This window comes from Nicotiana tomentosiformis, chromosome 12, assembly GCF_000390325.3.
Source record: "Nicotiana tomentosiformis chromosome 12, ASM39032v3, whole genome shotgun sequence".
Taxonomy (NCBI): Eukaryota; Viridiplantae; Streptophyta; class Magnoliopsida; order Solanales; family Solanaceae; genus Nicotiana; species Nicotiana tomentosiformis.
Window position 1 is genome coordinate 94,704,127 of NC_090823.1, and position 11,250 is coordinate 94,715,376.

Genomic DNA, 11,250 nt, shown 5'->3' on the forward strand with positions numbered 1-11,250 from the left:
AAGTCATAAATGACATAAAAGACCCATTCCAAATTCCGGAATCAAATTTCGACCCCGATATCAATAAAGTCAACTCCCGTTCAAACTTCTCAACCTTCCAAACCTTTAACTTTCTAACTTTCACCAATTCAAGGCAAAATGACCTACGACCCTCCAAATCAACATCCGGACACGATCCTAAGTCCAAAATCATCATGCAAATCTATTGAAACCTTCAAATCCTAGTTCCGAGATCGTTTACTCAAAATATTGACTCAAGTCAAACTTGGCCACCTTAGGCCACTATTAAGAAAATAAGTGTTCCGATTTCAACCCGAACCCTTCCAAACCTAAACCAACCATCCCCGCAAGTCATAAGACAATAAAAACACATATGAGGAATCTTAATTAGGGGAACGGGGATCTAGAAAGCATAATGATTGGTCGGGTCATTACATTCTCCACATCTTAAACAAATATTCGTCCTCAAACGGGTCTAGAATCATGCATGGAGTGCTGAATAAGTGCGAATATCTGCTCCTCATCTCCTCCTCGGTCTCCCAAGTTATTTACTCGACTGGTTGACCCCTCCACTGGACCTTTATGTATCAATCTTCTTGGACCTCAACTGGCGAAACTACCTGTCAACAATGTCAATTGGCTCCTCCTAATAACCCAGACTCTTATCTAGATGAACCGTGTTGTAATCTAATACATGTGACATGTCGGCACGGTACCTCCGGAGCATGGACACATAGAAGACCGAGTGAACTCCGATAGACTGGGAGGCCAAGAAAGCTCATAAACAACCTCCCCAACTCAACTCAACACCTCAAATGGTCCAATAAAGCTTGGGCTCAGCTTGCCTTTCTTTCCGATCCTCATGATACCCTTCATCGACGAGACTTTCAAGAGAACCTTCTCGCCCACCATAAATGATAAGTCACACGCCTTTTGATCCGTGTAAATCTTCTGTCTGGAATGTGTTGTGCGAAGCCGCTCCTTAATCCACTTTACCTTCTCCAAGGCATCCTTCACTAAATCAGTGCCATATAACTTAGCCTCGTCGGGGTCAAACCATCCGATGGGCGAACGACATCGCCGACCATATAAAGCCTCAAATAGATCCATCTCGATGCTAAACTGTTAACTATTATTGAAAGTAAACTCCGTCAAGGGAAAGAATATATCCCACTGCCCTCTGAAGTCGATAACATATGCTCTGAGCATATCCTCTAGAATCTGAATTGTCCGCTCCGACTGCCCGTCTGTCTGTGGATGAAAGGCTGTGCTGAGCTCTATTGGGGTACCCAACTCGCTCTGTACTGCTCTCCAGAAATGCGAAGTTAACAGAGGGCCTCTATCTGATATGATAGAAATAGGCACACCATGCAATCGAACAATCTCCTGAATGTAAATCTGGGCCAGTCTCTCTGAGGAGTAAGTAGTTACCACCGGAATAAAGTGCGCCGACTTGGTCAGCCTATCAACAATGACCCAAATGGCATCAAACTTACTCAACATCTACGGCAACCTAACAACGAAGTCCATAGTGATGCGCTCCCACTTTCACTCCGGTATAACCATCTGCTAGAGTAGGCCACCTGGCCTCTGGTGCTCATACTTGACCTGCTGGCAATTTAGACATCTCGCTACATACTCAACTATGTCCTTCTTCATTCTCCGCCACCAATAATGCTGCCTCAGATCGCTATACATCTTCGTATCACTTGGATGAATAAAATATCGAGAACTATGCGCCTCCTCTAGAATTTTCTCCCTCAAGCCATCAACATTAGGAACACATAGGCAACCCTAGAGTCGCAGAACACCATCGTCACCGATAGTAACCTCATTGGCACCACCTTATAGTACCATCTCTCTGAGAACCAACAAGTGCGGATCATCGTACTAACGAGCCTTGATGCACTCAAGTAATGAAGACTGAGCCACAACACATGCAAGAACTCGACTGGGCTCTGAAATATCCAACCTCACAAATATACTAGCTAAGGACTGAATGTCCAAAGCCAATGGTCGCTCCTCTGCCGAAATGAATGCCAAACTACCCATACTCTCGGCCTTTCTGCTCAAGGCATCCGCAACCACATTCGCCTAGCCTAGATGGTAAAGGATGGTAATATCATAGTCCTTCAGTTACTCAAGCCACTTGCACTACCTCAAATTATCTATTTAAACAAATACTGCAAGCTACGATAATCGGTGTAAACCTCACAGGACACCCAAAAGACATAATGCCTCAAGATTTTGAGAGCATGAACTATCACAGCCAACTCTAAATTATGCACGGGTTTTTTCTTCTCATGGGGATTCAGCCGACGTGAAGCATATGCAATAACTCGCCCCTACTGCATCAATATGCAACCCAAGCCAACACACAAAGTGTCATAATACATGGTATAAATCCCTGATCCGGAGGGCAACACTAACACTGGTGTTGTAGCCAAAGCGGTCTTGAGCTTTTGAAAGCTCGCCTCGCAATCATCAGACCATCTGAATGGAGCACCCTTCTAGGTCAATCTAGTCAAGGGTGTTACAATAGACAAGAAGCCCTCCACAAACCGACGATATTAACCTGATAACCCCAAAAAACTCATGATCTTGGTCACTGTAGTGGGACGAGGCCAACCTTGGACTGCCTCAATATCCCTGGAATCTACCTTAATACCCTCACCTGATACAACATGCCCCAAGAAATCCACAGAATCCAACCAGAACTCGCACTTGGAGAACTTAGCATAAAGCTTCTGTTCCCGCAAGGTCTGGAGCTCTAACCTCAAATGCTGCTTGTGCTCCTCCATACTACGCGAGTAGATCACTATGTCATCAATGAAGACAATGACAAATGAGTCAAGATACAGCCTGAACACTTGCTTCATCAAATCCATAAATGCCACCGGGACGTTAGTCAAACCGAAGGACATCACTAAAAACTCATAGTGGCCATATCTAGTCCGGAAAGCTGTCTTCAGAATATCCGAAGCACGAATCTTCAGTTGATGATACCTAGATCTCAAGTCAATCTTAGAGAACACCTGGCACCCTAAAACTAGTCAAACAAATTATTAATGCGTAGTAACGGGTACTTATTCTTGATGGTGACCTTGTTCAACTGGCGGTAATCAATGCACATCTGCATACTCTCATCCTTGTTCTTCACAAACAATACTCGGTGCTCACAAGGCGACATGCTGGGTCTAATAAATCCCTTCTCAAGAAACTTTTGAAGTTGTTCCTTTAACTCTCTCAACTCCTTGGTAGCCATACGATAAGGCAAAGTAGAATTAGGTTGGGTGCCTGGAACCAAATCAATACCGAAATCGATATCCTGATCCGGTGGCATACCTGGTAGATCAGCAGAGAATACTGATGGTAGGATATAATCTCGTATTTTATTCATTTATTTCTCTCTAATTCACTGCACTTTAGTTGTGTTTGAGCTTTAATTGGTAGTGTTTTGCACTGATTGTGTGTTTTATGCCTTGTAGGAATAATGCCAAGCTATGTAGATGTTGTGGAGCTAATTTGAGCTATTTGGAGCTTTGAAGTATGAGTAAAATCCCAAGGGATTAAGACGGGATCGTGTTCGGGGGTCGAAGACCAAGTTTGGATGTCAAAAATCAAGCAAAAATCCGTACTCTAAGAAAACTCCACAACCGCGACACGTGGTGCGCCGCGACTGCCCAAATCCTACTGCCTGTCAATTGTTGAGCTCTCTAGATTTCCCCACTAATGCCTCGCATGGCGTGTCACCCCATGCGGCGCACATGTGTAATGTTTACAAAGCCAATGTCCTATTTCGGCTAGGAGAAGGTAGTTTTATCTGGGCCCGACCCTACTTGGTATAAATATATGAAAAATATTATTTTCTAGACTTTGGACATACTTTGGACCTAAGGAGGCTAAGGAGGAGTTGGAAGAACACAAGCACAAGGATTTCATCATTCCTTCCTCACTCAAGACTCGAGTTTGGATCGAATTTATGTTTTCATATACTTTTATTTTATTTGTGATGAATTTCTCCATGTCTATGGATTAGTTCTATTTAGGGTTTGATGAATTTGGTGTACTGCTGATTGTTTGTGTATTATAACTCTACTTTTATGTAATTGAATCATTTTTAGATGAATTAATTGTTGCATCTATATTCACTAGTTCATGTAATCGAGAGAGGCATAACTTGTGATATCTTTGCATTATATCGTTGGTTGAGTTCATTAATTCTTCTTAGTAATCGAAAGAGGCTACTTGAATCATTGATTAAACCTAGTTAGGATAATAATCGAACGAGATTTTCCTAAAGACCAATCCACTACGCATTCTTGCATATCTTTACGTGCTTAACTTGGTTCATCTTGTGAGGTTAAGACTTAATCGAGAGAGGAGTTTTTTCTGAACGTTTGAAATAATAATCGAGTGAATTTGAGAGACTCACTTGAACATTAGAAGTGAATTATCTAGAGTTAGATCTCAAACAATTATCTTGCACATATCCTATCATCTACTCCCATTGATAACCTCCTTTGTTTATTCCTTATTTTGATTGTCATTAGTCAATAGCCTTAGATTCTTAGTTAATTTTAGTTAGACATCCTATCAATCTCAATTAATGATCATCTTGGATAGCAACCAAGCTAGAAACTACGAGAATACTATTTAAATCTAATTTTTGTGGATACGATATTATATTATACTATATTTAATTAGCGAGCAGAATTTAAGTGTGTATTTTGCACTCGTTAAATACATCGGAAAACTCTCGTACCACCAACACTGAATCTAACGCGGAAGTCTATGCATTAGTATCCCGAACAAAGGCCAAGTAGGCCAAACAACCCTTCTCGACCATATGTCGAGCCTTCAGAAAAGAAATAACCCAGCTGGAGGTACCGACAGATGAACCCCTCCATTCTAATCTGGGCAACTCAGGCATCGCTAAGGTAACAGTCCTGGCAGCAATCAAGAATGGCATGGTTAGGGGACAACCAGTCCATGCCCAAGATAACCTTGAAGTCAACCACATCAAGCAATAAAAGATCTGCTCTGGTTGCATATCCATAAAAAGACACCGCACAGGATCGGTAGACCCGATCCAACACAATAGAATCACCCACTGACGTGGACACATATAAAGGAACGCCCAAGGACTCCCGAGTGTAGCACTCCTCAAATCTATAGAAGTTTAAACACTCGCTAAATATAGAATTAATTTATTCTTTCTTAAATTATACTTCTATTATGAATTTAAACCCTTGTGATTGATTTTTGAGTTACTTCTCTATTATAAAGAATTGGATATACAATTAGGAGAATATTAATAATTTTAATATTAGTAATTTTTAAAAGTGGGTATCATTAATTATTAGTTAAGGAAAAACAAAACAAAAAGAGAAAAAAAATAAAACAAAAAAAAAGGCTTAAAACCTTGGAATGGAAAAAACGTATTTCACATTTAGAAAGGCAAAAGGAAGAAGCCTTAATCGAAAAAAACATAAAAGAAAAAGCAAAGCAAACACAAGCCTACGAAACAGAGGAATCGCTGCTTACACATGGAGGCAACGAAAAGATTCTAGGGTTCTTTACAAATCACTAATTCTTGAACTTAGTTATATAAAAATTCTCTATTTTCAATTATCCTACAGTAGTAATAGGTAAGAATTGAATAGTTAATTCCCTTCTTCCTCTGTATCAACAATAAGTTCCATGTTTAGGTGTGAAACTTTAAAATTAATTCAAATGCACTGGTTGTTGTAGAATCAATTATTTGACGTGTATAAATTGGACAGGGGCATGCGTATTGGCTCGAGAAGTTTTGAGGTGAGTTGATATAACCCTTTACCAAAGTGGTTTAACTCACAAAAGCATGCATACAAGATGTTTGATGAAATGCCGGAAAGAGTTAATATGTACTTAATTGGAGCGAGTACAATTGCTCGTTTCTCTCCTCAATGCTTCTAACAAAAAGATAGTTAAATACTTTAGTAACAAACATTACTCGACAAGTTGCCTTTTGATTTGACTAGAAATTGAATTATAATATAAATAAGCACGAGCAAATTTTGCTACTGTCATTAGATAGGACTAGCTCCAGCTACTTTACAAAGCATAATCTAATAGTTTGTTGAATACTATTAAGAAGTTTCTTGGTTAAGATCCAAACTGCCTTTGACACTCATAGTATTCTTGAAAAGTTATAGAGTATTTATTTTTGTTAATGAACAAAAGGAAAGAAGCTACAGATGGTATGCCTAATAAAACTTTTCCCTTTCTTCTTCAACCAACCTCTTTTCTGTCATCATCCTCTGTAAGGTAACATGTACACAATGTTCATTAAAAAGTTAGTTATCTCTATTCTTTACCATACCATTTAAGTACAAATATTTTTTTAAGCTCCTGTCATAATTCCTGTGCAATTGAGATTTGAAAACATATTAACTTAGAAGTGTTCTAGCTAAAGTTTATATGATTTATTATGATATATGTGCATAAATTTTCAGATTTTTGTGTTATTCTTATATGCCATTTTTATGTTGAAAATTTATGAAGAATCAAGAATCTTCAGAAATACTTTTGAATGTTTGTTTCATTCTTATGCCATGATTTACATTTAAGAATACCAGTAGGAGGATGTATGGGATGTTCCAGAAAAGATTTAGACTTGAAAAGTCACAAGAAGAAATTTTAGAAAGAAAAGATTTTTGGGAGTATCCTTTATTCTGAGAAGGGGTCATCGTCCAGGCCGAGGGTCTTGACCAAGGCATTGACTTCCTGAAACTACTTGTGCCAAAGTAGGGATCACACGAGCCGAGGGTCTCGTTGATGAGAATTTACTTAGCCAGGCTAACGTATGATATTTGAGCGCTGAGAACCATGAAACGAGTGGCACCTCGTGAATTGGGCCTATTCGATTAGGTTGGGATCGAACCCGTGCCGATCACACGGTGACTAAGACAGAAATAAGTCAGGATAGTTGGAACTCCCGAAGTATAAAGTGAAGTATGTTTTTTATAAGAAAGAAAAAGAAAAGAATTTCTTTTAGAATATTCATAAACTGCTGTTATGCAATTATTTTAGAATTGTTCTTAGAAGCTTTATGTTTTTCATGCATTTAGAACATTTGCTCGAAATGTAAATTTTATTAAAGTTTCGTCCCCAGTCGTTGAGACTCACTAAGTACAATGGATGGTACTAACGTTCTCCTTTGGGAACCTACGTTGGTCTGCGGTACAACGTAGGCACCGGTTTTGCAGGCGAGCAGGCTACGGGCTAGGGCTTCCCTCACTTCCAGTGCTATTGGTGAGATCCGCTTTTGTTCGTGGAGTACTCCTTTGATTTGACATTATTTAGCTATTTCTTTGTTTACTTAGAGAACTTGCCAGGAAATCTCTTATCCTGAGCACTGCGTCAGTTTATCAGTAGAGGCTTCATAGACACAGTCGGTGGGTTAAGATTCAGAAATACTTTTGAATGTTTATTTCATTCTTATGCCATGATTTAAATTTGAGGATACCAGTACGAGTATGTATGGGATGTTCCAGAAAAGATTTATACTTGAAAAGTCACAAGAAGAAATTTTAGAAAGAAAAGATTTGTGGGAATATCCTTTATACTGAGAAGGGGTCATCGTCCAGGCCAAGGGTCCTGACCAAGGCGTTGACTTCCTAAAACTACTTGTACCAAAGTAGGAAGCACATGAGCCGAGGGCCTCGTTGCTGATAATTTATTTAGCCAGGCTAAGGTATGATATATGAGCGCTGAGAACTATGAAACGAGTGGAACCTCGTGGATTGGGCCTATTCGATCATGTTGGGATCGAACCCGTGCCTATCACACGGTGACTAAGACAAAAATAAGTCAGGATAGTTGGAACTCTCGAAGTATAAAGTGAAGTATTTTTTTTATAAGAAAGAAAAAGAAAAGAATTTCTTTTAGAATATTCATAAACTGTTGTTATGCAATTATTTTAGAATTGTTCTTAGAAGCTTTATGTTTTCCATGAATTTAGAACATTTGCTCGAAATGTATATTTTATTAAAGTTTTGTCCCCAGTCGTTGAGACTCACTAAGTACAATGGATGGTACTGACATTCTCTTTTGGGAACCTACGTTGGTCTGCGGCACAACGTAGGCACCGGTTTTGCAGGCGAGCAGGCTACGGGCTAGGACTTTCCTCACTTCCAGTGCTATTGGTGAGCTCTGCTTTTGTTCGTGGAGTACTCCTTTGAGTTGTCATTATTTAGCTATTTCTTTATTTACTTAGAGAACTGGCCAGGAAATCTCATGTCCTGAGCATTGCGGCAGTTTATCAGTAAAGGCTTCATAGACACAGTCGGTGGGTTAAGATTCAGATATTTTTGATAATAACTTAGCAGTATTTCATTGGTTACTATGAATAAAGTTTTGGAGTTGGTCTATTTTAGAATTTTAAATTAAGTAAAAGTATTTGGTTAAAGTATTGCCTAGTTGAATATAAAGTTTGAAGTTATAATAGATTTGATAGGCGCAGATGGTCCACTCGGTCACGTTTAGTGATCGGGTGCGGGTCTCGGCTTGTTCAGAAAATGGGTCGTGACAAACTTGGTATTAGAGCCTCGGGTTTATGGAGTCCTAGGAGTCTATGAAGCCGTGTTAGTAGAGTCTTGTTTATGGGTATGAAGCGCGCCATACTTATAAACAAGAGGCTACAAGCATTTAGGAAAAGTCTCATTTTTTCATACTTTAGATCGTGCAGTAGAGCCTACCTCTAAAATATTATCTAATGTATTCGTTTCTCCAAAACTCGCAGAAATGGCTCTTACTCGCAACTCTGACACTAACACTCAGGATGATGCTCAAGAAACTATTGCTACTATTGTGGCTTAAGGTAGAACTAAGAAGGATTCAACTTAGAAAAGGAAGGGTAAATCCACAAAGGGGGTTCAAGTACCCCGGGTTGAACATGAAGGAGGGGTGGAACATGATGATTCAGTACCTCAGGATCCAATGTCGCCCCCAACAGCAGCTCTAGCTCAGACAGCTATATCTACAGAGGTGGGTCAGATGTTTAATGTTGTCAATAGTGCTATGGAGATGTTTAAAGCCTTCATGGCCAGCCAGAACGAGAGAAGAGATGAGATTCCACCTCAATCAAATAGACAGAACAATTCTTAGTCCTCAAGAGTGATTGAATTTTTAAAGTTGAGTCCTCCATTATTCCATGGTTCTATAGCCGATGAAGATCCAATGTTGTGGATGGAGGGTGTCAAGAAAGCCCTCCGAGCGATGAAGGCATTTGATGATGAAGTTGTGGAGTTGGCTGCTTACCAGCTTAGAGATGTTGCTGGAGCTTAGTTTGAGATGTGGGAAAAGGAAAGAGATGAAGATGATGGTCCGCCTACTTGGGAAGAATTTGAAGAGGCCTTCATGGCTAATTTTATCCCGGAAGAGGATATGGAAGCTAAGGCTCAAGCAAGGGAATAAAAGTGTGTAAGAGTACTACATGGAATTCATAAGGTTGGCTAAGCAAGCTCCTCACATGGTTAAGACAGAAAAAGCAAAGATTCGCAGGTTGTTGCCAGTTTGGCTTACTATATTAAGGATACGACATCAGCTGTAGCGGTAGGAATGCCAGCTTTCTCCTCTGTTGTGGGATTCGCCAAGCACTTAAAAAAAGACAGACAATAAAGGAGAGAAGAAAAAGAGCATAACAAGAAAGCCCGGACAGCAGGCAAGTTTAATGGTACATCCAACGGAGGTGGAAGAGGTCCCTCCAATAAGGAGTCATTAGCACTAGCTCAGTCTAGTCATCAATCAGGTGGTGGGTCTTTCTTCAGACGTCAATAAGGAGTCATTAGCACTAGCTCAGTCTAGTCATCAATCAGGTGGTGGGTCTTTCTTCAGACGTACTTAGAGTTATGGAAACCAGTCTCACCAAAATCAGAATTTTAGGACATCATCCTCACATAGCGAGAGTCATGCTGAGCAACATTCAGAACAATAAGGTCTTTGTGGAACATGTAAGCTGCAACATGTAGGTCAGTGCAAGCTCAGGTTTCATGGTTGCAATCATTGCAGAGACATTGGTCATATAAAGGCCAACTGCCCAAAGTTACGACGTAATTTTAGTGGTGGATCAACTCGTCCTTCTAGTTCCTCAGCTACTACAGTTGCACCACCTCAGGCTCATGGTTCTCATAATCAGACAGGGCATGGGGCAGGCAGAGGTGCAAATCGAGTTGCTCAGGGATTGGGACAACCCCATTTGTTTGCTACACTTGATCGTCAGAGTGTAGAGGCATATGCAGAAGTTATTACAGGTATACTTCTAGTCTGCTCATATAATGTGTATGGCATAATTGATCCAGGTTCAACATTTTCATATGTGACTCTATACTTTGCAATTAACCTCGGTCAAGAACCGGAACAACTTAGTGAGTCATTCCTAGTATCTACTCCAGTTGGCGAGTCAGTGAAAGTCACAAGAGTCTATAGAGGTTGTACAGTTTCAGTCCAAGGTCGCAGCACCGAGGCCGATCTCATAGAGTTAGAAATGGTGGATTTCGATGTGATCATGGGTATGGATTGGTTGTCTTCCTGTTATGCCATGTTAGATTGTCGTTCCAAGATAGTCGGGTTCCAATTTCCAAATGAAGAGTCTTAGAGTGGAAGGGTAGTTCAACATCGCTGGTAGGTAAGTTTATTTCTTACCTTAAGGAACAACGAATGATCGATACGGGGTGTCTCGCCTATTTGGCTCACATCATTAATCCAGAATCAGAACCACCAGCTCTTCACTCTATGCCGGTTGTTAGAGAATTTCCAGAAGCTTTCCTAGGTGACCTTCCCGGACTTTCTCCTGAAAGAATCATAGACTTTGGCATCGATCTCATGCCAGACACTCAGCCCATATCTATACCTCCTTATAGGATGGCTCCAGCAGAACTTAATGAGTTGAGAGAACAGTTGAAAGACCTTCTTGAAAAGGGCTTCATCAGGTCGAGTGTTTCACCATGGGGTGCCCCAGTCTTGTTTGTCAAGAAGAAGGATGGGTCTCTCAGAATGTGCGTCGACTATCGGCAGCTGAATAAAGTTACCATTAAGAACAAGTACCCATTGCCAAGAATTGATGATTTATTTGATCAACTTCAGGGTGCAAAGTACTTTTCAAAGATAGACTTGAGGTTGGGGTACCACCAGTTGAGAATTAGAGAAGAGGAAATATCTAAAACAGCCTTTAGAACTCGTTACGGGCACTATGAATTTCTAGTGATG

The 11,250-nt window shown here is 40.3% G+C and overlaps 1 protein-coding gene across 1 annotated transcript; it reads left to right on the top strand.

The window, feature by feature from the left end:
* Nucleotides 1-9,478: 9,478 nt before the first annotated feature.
* On the top strand, nucleotides 9,479-10,639 carry LOC138903061 (uncharacterized). Its single transcript, XM_070190976.1, has 2 exons — nucleotides 9,479-9,546; nucleotides 10,054-10,639. The coding sequence occupies exons 1-2, from the start codon at nucleotides 9,479-9,481 to the stop codon at nucleotides 10,637-10,639; spliced, it is 654 nt and encodes a 217-aa protein (XP_070047077.1).
* The last annotated feature ends 611 nt before the right edge of the window (nucleotides 10,640-11,250 follow it).